General features: G+C 40.3%; 1 protein-coding gene across 2 annotated transcripts in view; it reads right to left on the reverse strand.

Annotated features, from left to right (window-relative positions):
- Positions 1-26,090, reverse strand: part of WASHC5 (WASH complex subunit 5) — a 326,030-nt gene that overhangs the window by 217,283 nt on the left and 82,657 nt on the right. For both annotated transcript variants that reach the window (XM_069220734.1, XM_069220733.1), the window contains exons 13-16: positions 22,244-22,410; positions 14,321-14,396; positions 11,865-11,975; positions 6,609-6,749 (exon numbers count right to left, since the gene is read on the reverse strand). In XM_069220734.1, coding sequence (XP_069076835.1) covers positions 6,609-6,749; positions 11,865-11,975; positions 14,321-14,396; positions 22,244-22,410 — 495 coding nt within the window. The remainder of the gene's footprint in view (positions 1-6,608; positions 6,750-11,864; positions 11,976-14,320; positions 14,397-22,243; positions 22,411-26,090) is intronic.

A 26,090-nucleotide genomic window follows, 5' to 3' on the forward strand; every position in this document is an offset into this window, starting at 1 on the left:
GAGGATTATCCCACCCTGATCACCTTATAAATATTGCAAATTTAAGGGATCCCTGACTGTATTTAGTAAGTAATTTCTCGTTATGTTTCGGTATTTATTTGTTGAATATTTTTTATTGATTTACTATATAAGAAATGTTATTTTGATAAGTTATTTCTAACGGATGTTACTTAAAAAAAAAAAAAAGACAAAAATAAAACAAAACCTAGTTCCTTTCTCAAATTGTATTCTTTTTCTTAGGATCTGGAACAGTGAAGCAAGATTCTTAATGATGATTCTCAGACTTGCTCGCACGACAAAAGATGAGGGGGGAGAAAACACAAACAAGGGACTATGTTATGGACTGCCTGATCTTGATTGGCTCCAAATACATGTTTGTATTGGTTGTTAACGTACTCCATTTTCCCAAGCGGTCATGGGAGTAGTAGTTTATTGATTCATGTTCGGCTACTATTTAATAAAGTGGAGAAAGATATGCATAATCCTCGCCTCTGAGTGCTTAACAGAATTGAAACTTTCCGTTACGATAGCTAGGAAATTTTTCATTATTCTTTATTTTGGTAACTAACCATCTTCCTTAAGTATCGTGTTGGTTGTTTATAACTGACAGCCTAGCTTTTTTAGCTATAACGGTAACAACCCCATTTTTTTTTTTAAGGGCAGAAGAGAAGAAAGAGCTATGTATCCAGGGATGGTGTATGGTTTAACATTCAGTGGGGCCTATTTTGGTCTCCAGGATTATGTCACCCTTGAAATTTACAAAGAAATTAAGGATTTCCATGGCTTTACAGGGTGATTGATACTTTTTGTATTGAGGGATAGGATTTTTAATGAGCTTTTGGCAGCATTATAGACAGTGTACGTTCCTTGTGTGATGGAGATATTTTTGGGGATGTATAAATGGATAAGGTACCTTGATCCACAGAATTTATTAAGAGAATGAGGGTGGTGAATGGTATCGTTTGTGGAGGAAGGTGTAATAGCTTTGATTGGGGTACACGTGATTGTGCCTTATGTGGTGTCTTTAATGTTATTATTACAGAGAAATGTAAGTTATGGTGAGGTTGGTATCGCACACCCAATGGGAGTTTGTTGATACTGAGTTAGATTAAATGTTAGCATTGGGGAGAGGGAGAACCAAAAGCAAAAAAAGGGGTAACACAATATAAGAAGCCCATATCCCACCTATCCCAACCTGCAAGAACCATATGGAGCGGTGGAGTCCACAGGAGTCGAAGGCCTAGGGAGTTTTGTAGAGGAGCACAGGGTACAAAGGGGAGGGGATGGATATTCTGTGTTTATCTCATTTTGACCGAATGTTTGGTCTTCTGGTATATTCAATGAAGGTGAGGAGTATTGAGAGAAGGTATCATTGTACAACGGTAGAGGATTCGAACAAGATAAGGTACAGATCTGTAATAATTAAGGGTAGCATGTAGTACAAAACATTAGTTGTTGGGCAGCACACTGTAATTAAACATACAGTATACAGTAATGAATAAACAAATCATGCATCTGAATAGAAGTGTATAAAATACATTTGTATAAAACATAGGTAAACTTGTTGAAGGTTGAATTAACCATGAAAATACTGAATTGGTCATTATAGCAATGTTGAGGAAACATATATTAGTGGAGTGATGTAGTCGTTAGTCTTGTGTTCATTTTAGGCTTGTAAAAGGAAGAGTGGGCAGTATTATATAGAGGCTGGTAAGTGGTGTCAACCTTATAAGTACAAGGATAGATGGTGTTATGGTCGGCCTGGAGTCAAACAAGCCTATACATATTATTTCAACTCTTGGGGGTAGAAAGAGGTCAGTTATAATTAGTGATTCCTAGAGACCATGAAGGTGGCTAAGTAATAATTTTGTGTTTTGTTGATTGTTAAGTGGTTAGGTTTTTAGATGGTTAGGTTGTTGAAGTTGTTAAGCAAACGTTAGTTGGATAGGTGAGCAATGGTTAAGTGAGAGCTGCATTGAGCTAGTTACACATTATTGGAAAGTATCCAGTACGGTACACCTCAGGAATGCATTTAGAGTATAGAGTATGAAGCGGTGTCATACAGAGTTCTCATGTAATCTCATGTAGTCATATCCGAGGATGTTATATTGTACAAAAAAGGTTTCTAGCTCAGAAGGTTCGTTGAAGTAGGATGTCTTCCGACCGGCTTTAATCTATATTTTTGCTGGGCCCGTAAAGAATAATGAAAGGTTTAATGATTTCATATTGTTTCTTTGGGTAAGGAATTTCTTTCTGCGAATAACAGTTTCTTTTGCATAGTCTTTTGTGCCCCTTCTACATTATGAGTTTCATTGCGTTTATTTGGGTATTTTTTCTGTTTTCTCGTAGCATAGTGGTCTAAAGATCATTTTTTGTGGCATTTTATGATGGAATAAGGCTCTGGTGGGTTAACTGTGAGTCCTCTCGATCTCAATTTCTCTTTTGAAATCTATTTTCAATAGTTGAGGTATCCAGGTCTCCTGGACAGCCACACTAGAATCATGTTCATTTTCGGGATTTTGAGGTAGACTGAAAATTCTGAGGTTCCCTCTACGATTTCTGTCTTCTAGGTTTGTGATCTTTTTTTTTGCAAAGATAAGCTTTTTTTCTTGTAGGAGTTGGTTTTCTTCTCAAGGGTGGATGTTTGATACTCAATTCTGCTCCCTATGGTATTGTATATCCTAGAGGATATGTGTTGGCTTTCTCTTGTCATTTTTAAATCATGTAGGGCATTTGGTTTTTCCAGTATTAAGCCAATGTAAGTTCTGCAGTCAGTTCTATTTTTGATTGGAGATTCTGGGATTGGGGGTCATGTTTGGATAATTTCTGACCTATTTTTCTTCTCTTTTGTCACGGAAGTCTATCTCCTTGCCTTTGGATTCAGCCATGTTTCAATAGATTTCTTAGAGAGTAGTCGAAAGCTGAGAGTCAACAGGTGTCAAAGTTGTCTTCAATCAGTTGCATCCTGTGATTTCACTTTGGTTTCTCAGTGTAGGGAGTAGAATAACGTGGTTGTATGGCAGGTAGGCTGCTGGGAGGAGTAATCGTGATTAGGTTTTGGGTAGGATGTTGCGTTTGCTCCTTGTGTTATAATTGTGATGATCTTATCTGATAGTGTTCTTTGAACGGCTTTGGGAGGTCGAGGGGGAAGATGTATAGTCAGATTAGGGAGCGGTATGTTAAGATTGAGGGCTGTGTTGCTGTAGGCACACTCTCCTGAGCCTTTTGAGTGAGGAACCTTGTGCAAAAAAATTGTAATTTTATGTCCTGGGCACAGTGTGCTGTACACTGGAGCATGAGACGGAGTATACGTCAACTGCAGTGCTCTGAACTCAAGTCAGGGTTGTGGGCTGAGAAAGAACTGTGTTAGCATTGATGCACACAAACAGGTTTGCTGCTAGTGGGAAGTGAATCAATGCAGTGCTTAAAAGCTAGGGAGGCAATGTAGGAGTTTGGCCCAGGAGTTTGTCAGGGCTTGCGCTGTTGTGCTGGCTGATGGTGTTGCTCACATATGTCCTAGGCACTAGTCAGTAAGTGGTTATTGGGGTGGCTGGGGGCCAGTGATCGGAACAGTCCTGTGTGTTGATCAGCTGAGAGTTCTGTATATAATAGATTCTTTTTATGTGACATTTAAGTGCAAAGAGCACAATGACGAGTGGATCGCGGCAGTCACCAAGTTTAAGTCAGCAAAGCTAGCATTGGTGCAAGACTCAAGTAGTAATGCCCAAGGTAACAGCAAGAGGATTTGGCAGCCTCCCTCGTGCTACAGAGATTACTCTACTTCAGTTGGGGTATGGGTGAGTGTATTCTAAATGCAGTTGATACCTTTGTTTATCTTAAGGTTTGTTTGAGGCATCTGGACGCCATGTGGGCTGTAATGAGTGGCTCGGAGCGAGGCTTCAATCAGCCTAACAGTAGAGCACATGTCTATCTTGCGACATGCATATCATGGCATATCTGGTAATGCCATGCTGAATCATGCCAATTGTGTGTGCAAACCCTCCTCGGTTTGGCAGAACAACAGACCTAGATGGCTATCTTGTTTGAGCTCAAACCACACCCCCTATTTGAAAGTTCTAATATTTGTCAATGTGAATTTCAGCATTGACAAAGCTCACAATGCTACCACTGCAAGGGTGAAACACATTTTGGCTGTGAAATCTTGACATATACAACTTGAATAATATTAATGTACATTCATGGGAATGGAACATCTTAATGCGTTCAATTGGCTGGAACATTCTGAAGTGCATAAGAGGAAGGGAAAGCAAACCAAAGTAGAAAAATCCTGTCATGAAAGAAATCAGTACACATAGAAGGCTGACTTGTGATCTAAAAAATATGAATCCTGAATTGTTTATCATGTTACCTATATCACACCTTATACTTAATTGCTGTCCCAATAATTCTTTTGAATCTCTATTTAATACTACTGAATTTCCATCACTTTTTCTTTAAGTAGTACTGTCTCTAGATGTACATTGTTTCCAGATTTCCAATTGAGTCAGGCAGTACCGAGGGAGAAGACAGTGGTCCTTAGCACCACTATCTGCTCCTACCCAATGTTTTCTCAGATAAGGAACATTTTTTTAAGCAGCAGTCATCCCTTTAATGTGTACAGCTTGGTTAAAAAAAAGGTTTCCAGTTTGGGAATGCATTTGTTCTTTGTAGGTCACAATTCCTCCATTTGCACCCAATTGCAAAGGGTCATGAATAGCGCACTGCCTAATTAAATTTCACTAGGCAAGTGGATCTTCAATGTTCTGTGAAAAGGCTATTTGTGATGAGACTTCTTTTGAAATAGATCACAAATAAGTGGGTGTCTAATTTGCACGTATAGATTTGTGATTAGGTATTATTACATCAGGTCCGAAGTATCATTAAAATTAGCATGCTGAATGTCTATGCACGTCAACCAACTGACCCTGATATTTCTTGATTAGATAATCAATTAATAAAATCCTGGAAGAGTTCTGCAATAAGCAGCAGATAGCTTGCTACAGTCTTCCAGACGTGTGCACCACTTTAACAGAGAATGCCCTGGTTTCATGGACCCTACCCTCAATAATAAACTTTCACTAACCATTATGCTTATCTTCCTCTATGACAACTCGTAATTATACACCCACACACACACACAGTATCTTGTACACTTCATTCACTGCCAAATCATAAGTGTTATATTTGTACAAAATATTTCTATACATTGAGTATTCTTTATCTTGTCTAATTACATTTTTAATATGTGAGTGGAAAGGACTATGGGCCTGCTGCAACCATAAAAGTGACTTTGACATGTATATGCACCCTTCAGAACTCGTCTTGGCTTTTTAGAACCATGTAGTGATATTTTTATTTTGACCACTGACTTCGTGTAGCACCACTTTGCACTTGGCTTAGCTGCCCACCGTCACATTAGGGGTCACCAGTTACATACTCCATTTTGTTTTCAGCTTAGCCCTAGTTTTAATGCTTCATTGCCACGTTAGAGGTGCGAGTAGTTTTCCATACAAACGTGTTATGCAACGTGTTTTCTATTTCTGCGTGTTCTCTTTCTCACCGAAGAGCTAGGACATACTATGGAGGAGTTAGTCAGTCAGCACGATAAGGATGTACTAGACTCATGTTTATGGTACAACAGGGAACGGTGTGACTGTGGGAGGGACGCCTTGGAAATTTGGCCAACTCCAAACATGTTTCTTTCAAAGCTTACCTAAACTAGCCAGCATTTTTGAATACTTCTCAATGGGAGGGGTTTTCCAGAAAGCTCCTTCTCCGGTTCTCTAAAATATAAAAGATGACCCTCGTCAACGGTGGCAGATTCAGAGACCTCAATCAGGATTCAGACGTCGAATGCCTGATATAGATTTTCTGTGAGGGTGGAGAGCTCTCTTTCTCGCAGTCGAATGGGGTCATCGGCTTGCTGGCATGAGAAAGATGAAACACCTGACAGGCCCTATGGGTGATGCATTTTTATTAATTATTTGCTTCGTATTGTTGAGATTCTTTATTATATGGTCTTACTTCATTGTTGCAGATTTTAAAAGTACACTTTTTGCTATTCAAGCCTTCCTTCACAAACCTTGTGAAAAGCTATAATAAATGTCTTATCCAGATTAAGAAGTGCATTCCAGAGAATCTTTTCGACTCGTTTCAGTGTGTATATTTTGGCTCAGTCAAAAGTAAAGCAAAACTAACCATAAGGTCCAAAATGTGTTTGTTCTACCATCTGAATATCTATAAACTCAGTTGCCTGCTTGAGGCTACTCTACAGCAAACAATATTTATATTTAAATTGTCTCTGCTGCCTCCATAAAGAGATGAAATAAATGTTTTTTTTCACTACAAGAATGAGCTCTTGCTTTTAGGTGTCTGGCTAGAAGGAGAACATAAGGTAAACTACACCACCCAAAACATTAATAAAACAGTCTATATTTTACAACAAATTATCTATTTTTTTCATTGTACATGATATATCACCACCAAACAATACAAAACACATAGGCCAAACAAAGCAGAATAAAGAATAATTTACTAATTAAAATCTTTCTGGATTGAAAAGTGGACGAGAAAGGCGTTCTGCCCCAGAAAATTAAAAGAATCTTTACCTCATAGCGTGGGCCAAGTTGAGCGTAGTCCCTTAATTTGTCCTTGTCCAGGCGGGTGGGAACTTCAACAATATTGTGAGTCTGAAGCTTTATGATCTTGGCAAGAGACGTAAACATACTTTCTGGAATGATCTGTAGAACCTTTTTTGATAAAAAGATTGGGGCAATAAATTGATTCATAATATTGAAAAAAACATATTTCTTTCTTTTCCCTCTCACTTTTTACTTTTCACTATCTGCTCCTTTGGTATCTATTATATAGTGTTGATTGTTCAATGTATTAAGTCCATTGTGCATGAAGATCTCTTACCCTAAAGGGTTTGATATCTTGTTATGGCCTTCAGGTTCTTATAAAACGTGGCAAATGTTTCTCGGTAACACTTACAAGTTATATTGCTGAGCTGTTATGCACCGATCTCTCCTACTGTCTTATAGAACCTCAATTAAAAAAATTGATAAAGAAAGGAGAGCCACACCTTCCACTCCTCTATCCATCATAAAAAAGTTACAAACCTGTAACAATCATTTTGTAGCTTGTAGTACTGTAGATCACAAGCCACAGACTCTCCTGCTATCCAATGTTCAGAAAAATGCACCGTCTTTTTCTTCAAACTCTGTTTCAGGTTTGAGAAAGTACGGATTGACTAGTGCTCATGGGCACAGAAACACAGCTTTCACCTAAGGTTAGAGGTTTTTACCATTGTAAATTGTGCCTCTGTACCTTAATATAACTTTTAAATAATCGCTATTTACTACTTCCCGGTCATTGGAGAGGCAGGTAGGTTGCTTGTGACTCCCCAACCGTAGAAGTGTAAATCAGATAGTTACAGGTAAGTAAGACCTTTCTGTTTTGCTGCATTTGTCACTGTAGATCAGACGTCCTGCATCAACTGTAAAGCAGTACCCTTCTCCTCTAGAAATGTGGCTGATGGAAAATAGTAGTGTATGTGATGAATAAAGATTTGTAGGTTTCAAGCATTTGTGGTAGAGCATTTTACCCAGTTGCAGTCAAATAATTCTACAGCGCACATTCACAGGGATAACTATACTCCTCAACCACCCCTTTAGAATAATTACAACTGCTTTATTTTGCCACTGCCTCCCTTTTTGGCCTCCCCAGCGCACCAGGAAATTAACATATAGGCTGTGAGCTTGAAAGGATTTTATCTTTTTGGAGGACATGAATCCTCTTCTACTCTTGGTTTACTTGGTGAATTTTGTCCCGGTCTTTTCAAGCATTTCTCTTGACAAAGAAGTCCCAGTACTTTCAGTCTGAGCGGGCAAGTTAAGTCCCTAAAATCATGATTTCAGAATTCTAAAATCAGGACCCATAGTATATTGAAGAGTACCTTGTCAAGAGGATTTTTTTTCATGCTATCCAGCACATATCCTTCCATGGCATATTTAGGTTCAAGAAATAAAGTTTGTGTGCTGTACCACAGGACCACTGGATTTCAACAAGAAACACTGGAATCAGACTCCTGTGATCAATGAGGGCATCCTTTTTAGGATGTACAAGCCCTCACCCGCTGAAGTGGCATATTTTATCATCTGGCTGAGCTCCTCGCTCGGTGGGCGCTGCAATACCCAGCAGCAACACCAATGGTCTCTTTTCCAGGGTCTTTTGGTCTCTCTGCCTGGAGTTGGCCATGATATAGGATGGTGCCTGTTCTTAAGATATGTGACCAGAGTGGTAGACTGAGAAATAGGTCACTTAAAATTGGATAAGGGCAATCCTTTTCAACAATATTTATTCTCAGTAGTTTTATCTGCCTACCTTTAGAAAAGGAAGTTAATCGAATATGGCTCCCCATTCCCATCATGCAGAAAATAAGATTCTGGATAGGACCACTCTGTGTTTTTTCCTTTCTACAAACAGATACCAATTCCTGCTGCATTCAGTTAAGGCTATATTTAATTTTCTCTTTCCTTTGTTTATGTTGATATACTCATTAAATTCACAGAAGCAGCATCAATATTACTTTCTGTGGTTAATTTGTTTTTATGCTTTGATCAATTTTCACCAACTTGGGGATTGGCTCATTCAGTAAGGCCTGCGGAAGGAAGATGGACTAGAAGGTAATGGTGTTCTGTTAAGTAGGTCAACTGCTCACTCGTGGAGAACAGCGCTAGGGAGTCCTGGACTTGGAGAAATGATGATTATCTATAAGTAGCCAGGTCAACATATAGGATGGGATGCAAAGTGATAGCTGAGTCCTTCATACTCACTTGGCCACTGTGCATTCAGATACTACAGTTTAATGTCTGAACATGGACTACTACAGACGCAAAAGCATTTACTAATACAGGGAGTGCAGAATTATTAGGCAAATGAGTATTTTGACCACATCATCCTCTTTATGCATGTTGTCTTACTCCAAGCTGTATAGGCTCGAAAGCCTACTACCAATTAAGCATATTAGGTGATGTGCATCTCTGTAATGAGAAGGGGTGTGGTCTAATGACATCAACACCCTATATCAGGTGTGCATAATTATTAGGCAACTTCCTTTCCTTTGGCAAAATGGGTCAAAAGAAGGACTTGACAGGCTCAGAAAAGTCAAAAATAGTGAGATATCTTGCAGAGGGATGCAGCACTCTTAAAATTGCAAAGCTTCTGAAGCGTGATCATCGAACAATCAAGCGTTTCATTCAAAATAGTCAACAGGATCGCAAGAAGCGTGTGGAAAAACCAAGGCGCAAAATAACTGCCCATGAACTGAGAAAAGTCAAGCGTGCAGCTGCCACGATGCCACTTGCCACCAGTTTGGCCATATTTCAGAGCTGCAACATCACTGGAGTGCCCAAAAGCACAAGGTGTGCAATACTCAGAGACATGGCCAAGGTAAGAAAGGCTGAAAGACGACCACCACTGAACAAGACACACAAGCTGAAACGTCAAGACTGGGCCAAGAAATATCTCAAGACTGATTTTTCTAAGGTTTTATGGACTGATGAAATGAGAGTGAGTCTTGATGGGCCAGATGGATGGGCCCGTGGCTGGATTGGTAAAGGGCAGAGAGCTCCAGTCCGACTCAGACGCCAGCAAGGTGGAGGTGGAGTACTGGTTTGGGCTGGTATCATCAAAGATGAGCTTGTGGGGCCTTTTCGGGTTGAGGATGGAGTCAAGCTCAACTCCCAGTCCTACTGCCAGTTCCTGGAAGACACCTTCTTCAAGCAGTGGTACAGGAAGAAGTCTGCATCCTTCAAGAAAAACATGATTTTCATGCAGGACAATGCTCCATCACACGCGTCCAAGTACTCCACAGCGTGGCTGGCAAGAAAGGGTATAAAAGAAGGAAATCTAATGACATGGCCTCCTTGTTCACCTGATCTGAACCCCATTGAGAACCTGTGGTCCATCATCAAATGTGAGATTTACAAGGAGGGAAAACAGTACACCTCTCTGAACAGTGTCTGGGAGGCTGTGGTTGCTGCTGCACGCAATGTTGATGGTGAACAGATCAAAACACTGACAGAATCCATGGATGGCAGGCTTTTGAGTGTCCTTGCAAAGAAAGGTGGCTATATTGGTCACTGATTTGTTTTTGTTTTGTTTTTGAATGTCAGAAATGTATATTTGTGAATGTTGAGATGTTGTATTGGTTTCACTGGTAATAATTAATAATTGAAATGGGTATATATTTTTTTTTGTTAAGTTGCCTAATAATTATGCACAGTGATAGTCACCTGCACACACAGATATCCCCCTAACATAGCTAAAACTAAAAACAAACTAAAAACTACTTCCAAAAATATTCAGTTTTGATATTAATGAGTTTTTTGGGTTCATTGAGAACATGGTTGTTGTTCAATAATAAAATTAATCCTCAAAAATACAACTTGCCTAATAATTCTGCACTCCCTGTAATTACAAAGGGGTTACAGAGTCAATCACTGACACAAAGCAGCATGTGCCTTGTCTCAGAAGCTGAAAATGATGTAATGCATTGATTTTCATAGTTAGCAAGAAATCCTCCTTTGTTACAATCTTGAAATACATGTCAGAAAGCACCAGCACAATTTGAAATGTAGAATATAAATGTGAATTCATTAGTGAGCCACCCATCCTAAAGTACAACTTTCCGATTTTCCTGGTTTAGATTAAGGACATATAATGGTTACTCAGAATGTCTAATACGAGATAGCAAAATCTGGAGTGAATAGAGGATATTCATGAAATAAGTCAAGCTAAAGGAACAAGTTATTATGCTATTGGGGTAGAAGAAATCAGAAGCAGGCGTCAATCCATGCCACTCAGGTAAAATGGAAACACCACATGAATCTGACATGCTGACATTAAACAAAACTATATGTAAAGATTTCTATTTAAGTTTTTATTTAAAGAAGCTTTAATAGAACACATTGCACATTTTACAGTATTTGCACACACAACCATTTCAAATAAGTGACCATTTTACATTTTGCTGCATGGAAAGTTAGAATAAAGTTGGCCTTCTGTTACCCTGAGTTGCATTCATACACATACAATCACAATGCTTGTCCAAATATCAATAAAGTATTCTCAATTTGATTAATCTAAATAATCTCCTTTTGTAATACTTAAGAAGTACCTTTTTTATCTTTATGAAATAGGATCAGTGGGAAGCTTTTTATAGAATTTTTAATAAACGAATAAAACAAATGATATCACACCATTGTTGAGGGGAGTACTCACAAGATCACCAAATCTAAGCACAACACATCCAATATAAACAATAGACCTGAAGGGTCATTTAGACCCTGGCAGGTGGCCCAGTAGTCCACCAGGTCAGAGAATGCTGCCACATTTAATAATTTCAGACTGCTTAGATGGGGTGTCTATGATTACAGTAGATGCACTTTTGTCGCTGCAAATGGTGAATAAGCAGCCAGGTGAGGCTCTGCCGTGCCTTGTGTGGCAGACTTGGCAGCAGACATCACAGATGGGTGGGGTGATCATCACTGCCACCTGGTGGCCTAATGGTTGATGGAGTAGTCAGGTCAATTGCTTTCACCTTCAGAGCCAGGTGAGTCTCTACAGGCGAAATCATGAGGTTTCCCCAACTCTAGAAGAAGGGAGAAAATTGCAAGTTTGGTGCAAATGGTATCTGCCGTTCTTGGCAATACCATCATCTACCGAAACTAAGAACTATCCCTTTAGTATGCTACAAAAAAAGAGAAATCGAAACTCCAGTTTAAAAGTATAAGTTTAGATTTTAACATAACAGATTTTTTTTTTTAACTTTAGAGTGCAACATAAGAGTTGTGACTTACTTTCCGGACATAGGACACTAACTCCCCAGAGTAATACTGTGATACACTCAGAAGGTCGGTGCTGTTTGCCTGATTGATACGAAGTAATGGCAAGTCAAGAGCAGATGCAAGCTGAAATAAAAATCTAAAATTACTTCAGATTGCAGACATGGCAATTTGTCACATGGTTGGAGGAATACAGCATCAATGCTTGAAGAAATACGTTACATATAAATAATACAAATATAGTAAAGATCCTTCAACATCCATAAATATTAGGCATTCGGGGCCACTTTACGTAAAATATCAACATTCTGACATATATGCATCAATTTGCAAATACTTATGAAGGCTTTGGGGGATTCACACAAATCCCTATTTGTAAACATGGACATTTACAGTAAAAGTATATTTACATGCATACGTGTATTGACTGACATACACAGGATTGAGTGTGGTGTAAATGTTTTGTTTAACATTTGTTTTCTATCCTACTCCTCCTGGAAAATGCTTTTCTGTATGGACAAATCTTTTCCAGTACAATCTTAAAAAATATGTGGGCATTTTCAAATTTAATTGCATTAGTTATAAGGATGTGTCACCTAGTGCCTGTATACTAGATATTATAAACTCGCTTAGCTTGGACAGGGACTATATTTAACTCACCTGGCTGCACTATATAAGAAATTTTAACCCCACTTTGTTTGCATAGAAACTATGGATATGCCACCAGATCTCTGTATAATGGATATAATGATACGTTTTTGTGGCAAAAACATACCTAAACTAAAATAACTGCACTGGCATATTTAGTTACAAACAGTACCAAAATATGGAAATAAAATGTATGTTGCAGCAGTTTACAACAGTAAACAATAAATGTGATATCTGCAAGCCCTAGGGCAGAGAAATGTTTATTTGGTTTTATGACCTTCACACTTAGAAGCCGTAGCCACAATACCTACTTTAATTAACTAAAAATGTTGGACTGCAGGATAACCCTCTGTGAGAAAGTGAAGACCTAATGATCCATGGTTCCTAATGCAAATTTTGCAATAGGCAGTACAGTAAAGGAAAATCGTATACAATGAGTATTAAATGAGTGAGGCTGGCTTAACACTATAGCTCTTCAGTGTTGTCATGTTAGCTGGTTTCAGAATATTGTAGTCAGAAATATTGCACAACATAATAACGCTTACAAACAGGTCTCTCCACAATGTTAGGTATCTGATTATTTATTTAAACAGGGCAGAATTTTCCTAAGAATATTTACGACAATTGTAATGAAAAAATTGTAGAAAAATATTAAGGAAAATAGACAGATATAAAGAACATCTTTGAGCACTGAGACGAGTGACAAATCGGGCAATGCTGAGAACAGGTAGAAACAGATAAAAAAAACACTGGGGCATATGTAAAGGGCAGATTGGTTTAAAGAAAATACACAGGTTGGTGGTTATAGTTGTCTTTCTCTGCTTTTTACCCTGCCTCTTCTCTACTGGTGAGATGGAAGGTTCCTCTAGCAGTTTCTTAACTTTGCCAAAAAATTACCACCAGCCTCATGACTGAAAACTCTCATCACATAACTAATCTGAGAACATGTGAGCATGATTTTGTTGCAGTCAATATCACATAATAAACTTTATAGCTTTATATCTAATAAATTATAACAATACCTTCAGGAGGTGTAGAACAATCATATTCAAAATAAATGTTTTGCACAACCAAGATTAAAAATATTTGAGCCAAAAATATATTTGCTGCTAAATAACAGGCCATGATTTATTGATTTTTATGACTGCAAGTTCCACCTCTGACTGCAGAAAACACACTGGTATGGTGGATTTTATATTGACATAAATGTAACAACAGGCATTGACAAATTTGAGAAGTGCTCTTCACATTTTTGCACCTACATTTACAGCCAAGAAACTATGGCTTAAGTGTACAAATTGAATATGTAGGGCAAGAATAAACAGAGAAATATTCATGAATGTAACTTTCAACTGAACGACTTTCCACATGTGTGAAATCTAACCTTTAATTGTAGACATACTCATTGAAATATATGATTTACAGACACTACCCTCCATAATTAGTGGGAGGTTTATAAATCTCATGATAAATAGAGGTTTACGAAAATCACAGGTGTTGTCTTTGTGATGTGGCCGTAGAAGGTATGCTGGACGTGTAATTTACAAACTTATGAAACTGATATTTTATAACAGATATATAAAATAAAATGTAAGTTGCTAAAATGAAGACTATATTAATTGGAAAATGATGCTGTGAGATATAATAAATGAATTTACTTCTGAAAATGTAAACTAACTTCAGATTAGTTTGATTCTGAATCAAAATGTAACTAAAGAAAACAAGTTATTATGTGTTGGAGCTGGCAACTGTAAAAAAAGGCCACCAAGAATTTTCATCTCAAACACAATTATATAATTTTACTTTACAGGCAGGACACTTACCTTTAGGAATGTAGCTCTAAGTTTGGTGACCATAGAAGGATTAGCTCTAATACTTTCTTGCATAATGGCAGTGAAGCTAAAAATAAAATGTTTAAAGCAGCATGGTTACAAGTAAGAATTATTTGTTATGCTGCACAAGTAATACAACTGCTGGTTTTAGAGCAAACAGAAACATCATTTTTAAGTGGTATTAGGCCAAAAACACAACAGAAAACACAACGCTTCTATCGCCTAAGTAAGACTTTCTTAGTAGTCACAACCACAAAAAAATAAACTTTAACTATGCTGTTATAGGTCTGGCCTCGAACAATGTGTATAGTTGAAGAGTTTGGGCTTAGGGTAGTGTTGGACCTGGCACTCTCTGCAGGATCATGCCCAGACTTTTTGCCTTTCACCTCTACTTTGTGCTTTATTAGTTTTTACTGGCTTTAGGACTGAGCATTTACCGCTGTTGACCAGTGATAAAGTGCAGGTGCTCAGTACTCTAAACATGGTAACATTGGTGTATCCACAATTGACATACTTAACTTACGTGTAAGCCCCTAGTAAAATGCACAACATGTGCCCAGAATCTGTAAATTAAATGCTACTAGTGGGCTTGCAGCACTGATTGTGCCACCCATGTAAGTAGACCTTTAAACATGCAGAGCCTGTATGTGCCTGTTCACTGCCATGTCAACTTGGCATTCAAAACCCCTTGCCAAGCCTTAAACTCCCCTTTTATTACACATTAAGACATCCTTAAGGTGGTCCCTAGGTAGCTCATAGGACAGGTTACGGTGTAAGTAAAAAGCAGGACCTGCATGTTTGAGTTTTACATCCTGGTGGTGAAAAACTCCCAAATTTGTTTTTCACTACTGTGAGGCCTTGTCTCTCGTAGGATAACATTGGGGATTACTTAATACCTTTATTACGTGCAATCCCTGATTCAGAAGGAATAGGACTGTCATGTTTAGTAGCTACAGACTTGTAATAATAAATAATTTTTAATAGTTACGTTGGATTTATGTTTACAATTTTAACAAGCATTTGCAATGCAACCGGTCTGGCGCTTGCTTGAGGTAGAGCATTTAGCATTGTAAACTCCTAACCGGACTTTTCTTGCCATATAAACTGAAAAGTAAAAGTTTCACATAAGCGAGCTGATGGCCGCCATCAGTGCAAAGCAGACATACAAAGGAAAATAAAAGTTCACTGTAGTGAAACCTATTGGCAAAAGTGCAATTATCCATGTAACTGGCAAAAGTGCAATTAACTATGTAACAGGGTCGATGTCTTGCAAAGCGACTTTTGCCCAGCGAGATCGCACTGCGAAAAACAAGAAAAAGTAGTCCATAAACTGGACGGAAAACATGGAGCCTTGTATGTTTTCAGTACTTGGTTGCTGCGCTCGAGGAGGGTTAAACACCGGAAAAGGCATGACTTATGCATGCCTTTCACTAATGAAAGCAAGCAGACTTTAAAAGGCAAGCTCACGAACCAATGAAAGAAACTGATGTGACTTGGGCGTGGTTTGAAACCCAAAGAGAGATTACAACACAGGACCGAGTGCTTTGCGCTCGCCTGTAAAAATGCCACTTTTAGAACGTTGGCATTTTTCTACTCCAAGCCGTGTGTGCCTGCTACCTGTCTCCAATACGTATTTGGGGTGGGTGAAATCTGGGCCTTTGTGCATTCCCTCTAGATAGCCACACACAATGGGAGATTAGGTGTAACTTGATGGGCCTTAATGGGCCATTAACTGACATGATGGGGGGAGCTTAGCACTGCCTCACTTACAACTAAATAGGCTTGTCCTGTCCACACACAATAGAGATTACCGACCCTACAATGTCACTCCAGCCAGCTTGGAGCCATGGCAGGGGAGGCAGGGCATCTGTGCACTTGAAAGGTATGCCTCTAGAGGATTATCCCGTCTTCCAGAGCCAGGGCACCAAAGTATAAAAGCTGGACCTAAGACACCACTACTTCAGCACACTTCTGGACCTGGGGATACTCTGCCAGGAAGAAGGACTGCTGTGCAGCTGAACAGACTGCCACTCTGCTGTACTGCTACTTTGCTGGACTCCCACTTTGCTGTGCTGACCTGTGCCTGTTGCCCTCTTGCCTGGGAGTGAAAAGGACTGAACCTACAAGCCAGACTCCACAGGTCATCTGACTATCCTCCTGTTTTCTGAAGTGTCAGGGACACAAAAGAAAAGGCTCCCACACCACCCATTTATGAGTCTGCCCAGCCAGTCCTGGCCCCGTGAAGTGGGCCTAAGGTGCTCTGTCCTCTGAGGTCCTCATTGGAACTGCTGCAAAGCCTTCCAAAGTAACACTGCACAGACCACACACCAGGATTTAAGGTACTGTGTTTAGCTGGGCTAAGTAGGCCCCTGCATTCGGCCCGCGCTCCACCACAGTTGCCTGTACTCTTGACTTTGTCCTAGTCCGGCACAAACAGATAACTACAATTGGCACTTTGCACTTTTATGTCAAGTCTTCACCTAAATCTTTAAAACTGTATCTCTCAGCATCTACTTATTGGAATCCTGTTGATTTGGTCTTGTTTTACACATAAAACTACCCTCTATTGTTCTTAACTGGTGTGAGTCTTTTTGTGATATTTTCAATGTGTCACTGTAATTTAAATGTTGCACAAATACTTTACACTTTGTCTCTTAAGATAAGCCTGACTGCTCTCTGCAAAGCTACCAGAGGGTGAGCACAGGTTAATTTAGGTTGTGTATCTGACTAGGTTTGTGGTCCCTAATTGGACAGGCTACATACCTTCGCCGCCTAGAGACCCAATTTCAAACAGGTAGTCTGACGAATCAAATCTAGAGCAGATGTATGGGGTACTAAAAAATCCCATCTTAAGTGATTAGTGGGGACAGAGGCCAACATATGGAGAAGGTTGCCTGACCCAGGACCAGCCACTTAATTGTTATCCATCTGTATTGATCCAGTGCTTACACTGTTGAGAAGACAGGCAGAAGTAACACATGTCACTGTTGGATTGCAAAAGGAAGCTGGCAGCCTGTTAAACATTAGTGTCAAAACAGGAGACATTCAAGGCTATAAGCCAGTGGTAAGGCCTTGAAATATCAAATGAACCACTAAGGAAATATGAATTTGAGAATTTATTAACTCGTGTGTAAGAAGCTGGCTCTGTATATACTATATGAAAATTAGATATAGTGTGCACAGAGTCCAGGATTTCCCCAAGAGGCTTGACAAAGGCAATAATAGATAATACTAATGTTCTATTTGTGGTAGTGTGGTCGAGCAGTTAGGCTTATCAGAGGGTAATGTTAAGCATTTGCTGCACACACACAAGCAATACGTGAAAACACACACTCAATGACTTAACTCCAGACCAATAGGTTTTTAGATAGAAAAATATTATTTCTTAATTTATTTCTGGAACCACAAGTTTCAGTTAGCAGGTAAGTACATTAAATGAAAGGTACTTTGCATAGTAGTACTTAGAACTTTAAATGGAATCAACAATGTACACAGTTTTCTTTAAACTGGTAAAAAGCTATTTTAAAAGTGGACACTGCAATTTTCAACAGTGCCTGGGGGAGGTAAGTAAAGTACAGTTTTGGAGGTAAGTAACAAACACTGTTGTGTCAATAATAGATGAGGGAGGTGTCGAACACCTGGCACAACAGCAATTCTCCATTAATTTCATTCATATTACTCAGGGATTTACTCGATCAGTGGATCACAATTCCCCATGCAAATTGGCCACTATCTGGAAGACAGGCTCTGGTGTGGCTCAGCAATGCACAGCGCTTGTTCCGGACACAATCCTTCATACCAGATGAAGTGCTGGAAGTCACTGACGGCCTCCACACATGTAAAACCCTGAGGTCCAATGGACTCCCTGCAGAAGTCTAAAAAACGCTATAAGATCATACAGATCCCACATCTTCTGAATATGCTTGAAAAGTCCTATACACAGATCCTTCATCCTTCCCTGAGAGAAGGTATCCTGGTGACTTTTCAGAAACCTGGCAAGCAGGCAAAATATTGTGACTCTTACCGCCCACTGTCACTCCTCAACTGTGACACTAAAATACAAATCAAATTAATCACAAATAAGTTTAACCTACTCCTTAAAGACATGATGTGATTTGACTGGGTCAGTCAGGTTGTGTCCACAGACGCTCCACGGCACATAATATTTACACACTCTTTGCCCTAACACCTCAACCCAGGACTTGACACGATCACAGTTTTCCTCAAAAACGTTTAACTCAGTGGAATGGGGATACCTCTTTCCTATTATCAGACACAGAGACATACCAGAGTCCTTCATGTCCTGAATTTGGCTCTTGTACTGTGTCCCAACCGTAAGAATACATATTAACGACTGTCTTTCCGATACTCTGGCACTCTTAAGGGGCACGGGACAGGGCTGTCCACTCTCCCCTATAAAATTTGCAATGGTCTGGAGCAGCAAAATCACATCACAATTGTGCAGCCCATGTCCTTCGCTACACTGCGCCCCATCTTGAAATCGCTCTATGCAGAAGACTTGATTCTGCACCTGTGAAATCCAGGTAACTGTTTTAATGAGATTCTGAGAGAATTTATCAGTTTTGGCTAGCTGTCTTGAGTCACTATCAACTGGGGCAAATTTGTAAATTTCGCCTTAACGGAGGGAACAAGAATTGTCACCCTGAATTGTACTACCACTCTGCCACCAGACACTCACTATGTCAACTCCAAATTGCACACTTGGGGGCATGAACAGAGCTAGGTGGATGGGCATACCTGGAGGTACTATATTTACCCTTGCTCCCACTTCATGAGCATTCAGAAATCCTGGCCACATACAAACCAAAGGCGCTCCTTCAACTGTGTGCCAGGGGATTGGTAAACTAGGGGGCACCATATGTTAAAAAACTATTCCTGAGCCCTGAAGACTTTGCTGAGGCCACAATACTGGATATTCTCCTGCATAGCCAATTGATAAGTGCACTGGGGGCGCTAGGGCCAGAGTTCTCTGTGGAGCAGATGCTCTGTATGGTGCTAAATGTACTCATTGCACCCAGCTCGACGACAAAGTTAATTACCAAGCTGTATTGGGCGGTTCTTGAGGACTAAATGGGAAGAGGAAGTGGGGCTTGAGATTTCAGAGAAGATGTGGACTTTTTTCTGCACTTAAACATGGTATGATATCCCTAGCAGCAAGTTTCATATCATATATTATAAAATGCTCCAGGGGGCATACCACACCACTGTGTCTCTTCACAAGTATGGCTACAGCGTAGACACCAACCACACTGGGTGTGGGCAGACTGGGACTAACTTCTTGCACTTGGATTGGTCTAGCCCAGCTATCTATGCATACTGGGAGGAGATGCTGCATGTGCTTTCATCCATGGCAGCGCATGAGACACCTAAAGATCCAAGAGTGGCCATGCTGGGATGGGTGTGGAACATACCCAAATCTCACCACTGATACATGGCACTGGCATTGCTGCAGGCGTACAGGTTAGTAGCCTGAAGTTGGGGTAGAGGACGGTTCCTGAAATAGTAGTGGCTCCAATCTCCTATTTACTACAATGAACAATTTGAGGTGTATGCTACGATGCCACCCCATCATCATCCAGGCCCAGAGATATTTGGGGCACTATCAAAACATTCTTACTGATCACAATGGATTGATACATATCGGTCCTGCTGTGTAATGCCGCAATGGACTGTGGAACACTGCGCTGCGTTACTCACAGTGAAAAGTCACTCTCCAGTATTCGTGAATGGACAGAGGACAAGAACTGATGATTTAAAGAAGGTGAACACTGCTGGATATCTATGAATTCATGTTTTGTCTCAGTAATGCATGTGTGTGTACACTGCCCACTATTGGAGATTACGATAATATGGCCTTTCCTGTATGCCATTTTGTTGAACATTGCCTTTTACTGCAACTTGAATATATGTTTTCGTTTTTTGTATTACCACATGCAATAAAGACGTTAAAAAACAAAAGCCAAAGAATCCGGAATGGAGAAGGTATCCAACATTATATCATGCATTCATATATACTTTTATGGTTTCTTATGAGTTTTCTGCAGACTTGTAATGTGTAACTGTGATATATCGCTGTGTCTCAGTTTCTGCTAGTTACACATTTGCTCCCATTCTACTGTGACTTTTAGCAGACAATAAACCCCTGGTGCAGCAACTAAAAAATAAAAAAAATAATTAATGGGTTTTAGTAATCCATGCCATAACACGTTTCTATTGTCACTGTGAAACGGTCACGAATGTTTATCACTCACACTGTGAGAAGGCTGCTTCAGAGCAGTGTTAAACACAAAACACAATAAGAAAATCTCGGAGATGCCAGAGGAAAACTGGTATGACGAAGCACACATTCTTCAACACTATGGGGGTTATTCTAACTTTGGAGGAGTGTTAATCCGTCCCAAAAGTGACGGTAAAGTGACGGATATACCACCAGCCGTATTACGAGTTCCATAGGATATAATGGACTCGTAATACGGCTGGTGGTAAATCCGTCACTTTTCCGTCACTTTTGGGACGGATTAACACCTCCTCCAAAGTTAGAATAACCCCCTTTATGTGGAGTTTACACGAAATGACATTTCTGATGTCTTGCAGGACATCTTACACCAGTCTTTGGGTTTCTTAAGTTGCATTTTATTTCATGGTGGTGTGACTGGAGGGTTACACATGGTGGTGTGACCAAGCTTTGGCTTCGGCTTCTTCAGTGAAAAGCATGTAGATATAAATGTGGTATCTGCTTGACTGGAAAACACGCCAGTTTGGCTTCAAGTAAAAGGTATGGTAGAGCTATGGCATTACTGTCTGTAACAACGTGACAATAGTCTGTCTTTTCTGTGAAAATGTGTTTCCTAGACAGGTGAGCACAAACATAATAAATCATGTGGTCCTTCTACTCAGTGGCCACAAGGCTTTTGTGGTGCACCTGTGTGCACAACTGAATGTCTACTGTTGAGGTACTTAAAGGAGCCCTGCCGATTAATTCTTTTTTTTGGCTAAACTGTGTCTCTAAACAACGAATCTTCTGAAAAACAAATCACAACACATATTGGTTATTTTTATTTTTTATGCTTGAGGTGAAAGGCTGCTGCACACTCCAGCTCTTCTGACCACCCACATTTGCTGCGCTAGTCTCAAAGTCCTGCTTGCCAATCTCCGGACGGCGCTGTATTCCTGCCTTTTGGTAGGATCTCAATTTCACTACTAGTCCTATATTAGTGCCCTGCCCTACACAATCCAATACCGGTGATGTATCACTCCAAACTGGCTGTTACCACATATTGCTTCCTGATGATGTTCCTGGATAAATCTATTCCATAGGTTCGAAATGTTGACAAATGAACTAATGGACTGATTTTGATTTATTATGACATACGCAATGTACTCTTAAATTTGAGTAGTGCTAAGAATCTACAATTTTATCAGCCCAAAGTGATACGTGTTTATATTTTGTAGATGTATTCTATGGACAACTTTTCACATATGTCACCATTCACCTTCACTGTGCCATCCATGTTGGAGCACCTGTAATGTCATGATATGTCAAAAACGTGTCCTTTTTAAACATCAATTAACTTTATACCGTGAATAAAACTAACTGTATAATCACAATGCATTGTTTTAAAATTACAATACTTGGCCTAAGAGGTTTAGGCTGAAAGCTTCTCCCGAAGGGAATCTTTGTTTTTCTTCTACACTCATCCGCCTAGGTTGCCAGGGTTACAGGGCTGCTCCATAGTAGTTTATTCTCCCAATGCCACAGGAGTTCTCACGTCTGCATTTAGTGGCATGAAATCAAGTTCTCAGAAAATGACTCTCCTTTGGGACCCCTAAAATTGCTTCTAAACATTTCTTGGATGCTATAAACCGGGGCCAACATATTCAGTTCCCACTCACCTATCAATGAGCTGCCAGGCATATGAAAGGTCTCCAACTATCTGCATGGTGATCAGGACCTCTTCTTTAATGTTAATAGTTCGAATCATCTGGTGGAGAAACTTGCGAGTGTCAGCAAGAAACTGGCATATTTGCAGATTGGATTCCAGTTGGTGAAACTCTTGAACCTATGGAAAAATGTAAAATATGTACCAAGATTAGCAAACATTAAAACCCATCTAGCATATGTTCTTGAAAAGCATATTAACTCACTGGATTCAGTTTAGGTATTGCATCGCTACCACTTGGAATACTAAACACAGCTGCTGTAACCACAGGGGAAAAAAATATACATGTCCATGGGTCCTATGAAGTAAAACCTGAAACCAGGAACTGAATTCAAGATATTCAGGCTCTCCATCACTGCACCTGAAATTAGTTTGCCCTGTGCACCAACGACTGGATGCAGATCACCTAGGTTGGAGTGAAGCTGAACAAAATTGGGCACAAGAGACAGGAGCTATCAAAATGCTATGCAAATAGTTTTACAAGCAGGGCCTCTGCATAATTAGGAAAAGTTGTGCCACTCTGAAAGTTGTACTTTTTGTCCTGATCCACCTTATACTTTCCCTGTGGTGAACTCTGCAATCGCGAGTACACAGAAGGTGACCACCATTAAACCACAGGTGTGCTCAACAGAGAAGAGCGCTGCTAAAAGGAGATGCACCTCTGATTTAACTCCCCAGCGAGAATTAGGGAGCCTACTACTCTGAGTTAATGAATGTTAGAAATGGGGTCTCTGGTTGGCAGTCAGGTTACCCCCTGTCAAAGCAAGACCCTCACCCTGCTGACCCCCTTGGTAGCTTGGCACACGCAGGCAGGGTTAACTTCAGAAGCAATGTGTAAAGTATTTGTACCAATACACACAGTAACTCAGTGAAAACACTACAAAATGACTCAACACAGGTTTAGAAAAATAGATATTTATCTAAACAAAACAAGACCAAAACGACAACAAAATCAACACACACAAGTCAAGTTATGAATTTTCAAACAGTAAGAGCCTTAAATCCTTTAAAAAAAAGAGTGAGATCGTTGTTAGCATACAAAAGTACATGGGTAGCATCAAAATAACACCGCACAGGCTAGTGTCTGTCAGAAACAGCCAGCGATGCGTCAATTTCTCACTCGCAAGCGAGACCGTGCGAAGTTCCTCCTCCGGTCGGGTCGGCATGCGTCGTTTCTCCTCTCCCGCAAGAGAGTGATGCGCCTGGTCGCACGGTATCACAAGACCGCGCTGCGTGGGGTTCGCATCGTTATCAGCCTCTGTTAGCAGGTGTTGCACGTCGTATCTCCAATCGCATTGAGTTGATCTTCCAGCCGCGATGCAGGTGGAGCGTTGATTTCAGCTGCGAAGCCAGCAGCGCATTATCAGCCGGGTCACGGAAGGTGCGTCGAAAATTTCCCTGCACGCTGGTCTGTGCATGGATTTTTAGTCTTTGTCTGCCAGCTTCACCTTTCAAGGGCCCAGGAACTGGATAGGGCACCACTTGGCAGGGCAGGAGTCTCAGCAGAGAGTCCAGGTGCTGGCAGCAGAATTACTTGATGGCCCTGAGACTTCAACAACAGGAGGCAAGCTCAGTTCAAGTCCTTGGAGATTCTTCAGAAGCAGGAATGCACAACAAAAGTCCAGTCTTTGTCCCCTTTCACAGGCACAAGCAGCAACTGCAGGATAGCTCCACAAAGCACAGTGACAGGCAGGGTAGCACTTCTCCTCAACTCTTCTCCTTGGCAGATGTTCCTCTTGATTCCAGAAGTGATCTAATTTTCAAGGGTTTTGGGGGGTCTTCTTATACCCCTTTATGCCTTTAAAGTAGGCCTACTTCAAAGAGAAGTCCCTGTTGCTTTCAAGATCCTGCCTTGCCCAGGCCAGGCCCCAGACACACACCCGTGGATTGGAGACTGCAGTGTGTGAGGGCAGGCACAGCCCTTTCAGGTGTGAGTGACCACTCCTCCCCTCCCTCCTAGCACAGATGGCTCATCAGGATATGCAGGCTACACCTCAGCTCCCTTTGTGTCACTGTCTAGAGAGAGGTGCAAACAGCCCAACTGTCAACCTAACCCACAGAGGGAATCTACAAAAGTGGCATTTTCAAACACACAATCTCAAAACCAACTTCACTAAAAGATATATTTAAAAATTCTGAGTTCAGAGACCCCAAACTCCACATGTCTATCTGCTCCCAAAGGAAATCTACGCTTTAATAATATTTAAAGGGAGCCCCCATGTTAACCTATGAGAGAGATAGGCCTTGCAACAGTGAAAAACGAATTTGGCAGTGTTTTACTGTTAGGACATGTAAAACACATAAGTACATGTCCCACCTTTAACATACAGTGCACCCTGCCCATGGGGCTACCTAGGGCCTACCTTAGGGATGCCTTACATGTATAAAAAGGGAAGGTTTAGGCCTGGCAATTGGGTACACATGCTAAGTCGAATTGGCAGTTTAAAACTGCACACACAGACACTGCAGTGGCAGGTCTGCACCATGTTTCCAGGGCAACTTATGTGGGTGGCTCAACCAGTGCTGCAGGCCCACTAGTAGCATTTGATTTACAGGCCCTGGGCACCTCTAGTGCACTGTACTAAGGATTTACTAGTAAATCAAATATGCCAGTCATGGATAAGCCAATCAACAATACAATTTACACAGAGAGCATATGCACTTTAGCACTGGTTAACAGTGGTAAAGTGCTCAGAGTCCTAAAGCCAATAAAAACAGGTCAGAGAAATTAGGAGAAAGGATGCAAAAAGATTGGGAATGACCCTGCAAAAAGGAAACAGTCCAACAATGAGTCTTCTGTCCCTACAACCATGCTATAAGAAGTATGATAGCAGTAATATAATATTCAAACAGTCATTCTTATTTGCAACTGTGAGAAAATCCCTCCTTATGCATAATCACTCCAGTGTTTTTGCTGGCAGGCATTTTTCTTTTTGTTGGAGTGTGATCTCTGTCCACTGGGGAACTGGTGTTCAGGCCCCATTGTATGCACTTCAACCCCCTAAAACATGGTAAATCGGCATACACTTTTTAGTAAGACTGCAGTATATGGTGCAGGAAAACACACCAATGGCATGGAAAGTTAAATGTCACCTGTGGATTGCAGCACACACTGTATCATCCACTAGGCTGATGAGGTAAAACCTCGCTTTCGACCAACATGTGTAGCCCAAATGCTCCTGCTTTTAAACCTGAAGGTGATTCTGTCAAAATAACCATTTTAGATAGGAAGGGGCCCTACATTTAAATACTATACAAGTCACCTCCAAGCAGATCTTGCAGCTTACAAGGTAACCAAGGTGTCTACTATTTAAAAGTGGATGATTTTTATATTGGCATGCTCCTACAGATACTAGCTCCTTAAAGCTACTTTCACTATACATAGCTACAGTAGATCTTATAAGAGAAACACTTTAGGGCTGATTAAGAGTTTGGCAGACGGGTTAATCCATCACAAATGTGATGGATATCTCATCTGCTGTATCACGATTATCATAGGATATAATGGAATTGTAATACAGCAGAAGGGATATCTGTCATGTTTGTGACAGAGTAACCCCATCCGCCAAACTCTAAATTTCTGTTAACTTTACTTTGGGATAAACTACAACAATTATTCAACCACTGTTTTTAATATTTCTTAAAAATCCAATTCAAATGTGAATTTGGACTGGAAAGTATATTGGAAAATTAAATTAAAACCTTTATACTGTCTGCTTGAAGTTCCAGTCGGCTAACTAGTATTAACATGCAAGCTGCTGCCACCTGCCAGTGCTTTCCCCTCAATGAGGTGTGATAAC

This window comes from Pleurodeles waltl, chromosome 2_2 (genome assembly GCF_031143425.1).
Source record: "Pleurodeles waltl isolate 20211129_DDA chromosome 2_2, aPleWal1.hap1.20221129, whole genome shotgun sequence".
NCBI lineage: Eukaryota > Metazoa > Chordata > Amphibia > Caudata > Salamandridae > Pleurodeles > Pleurodeles waltl.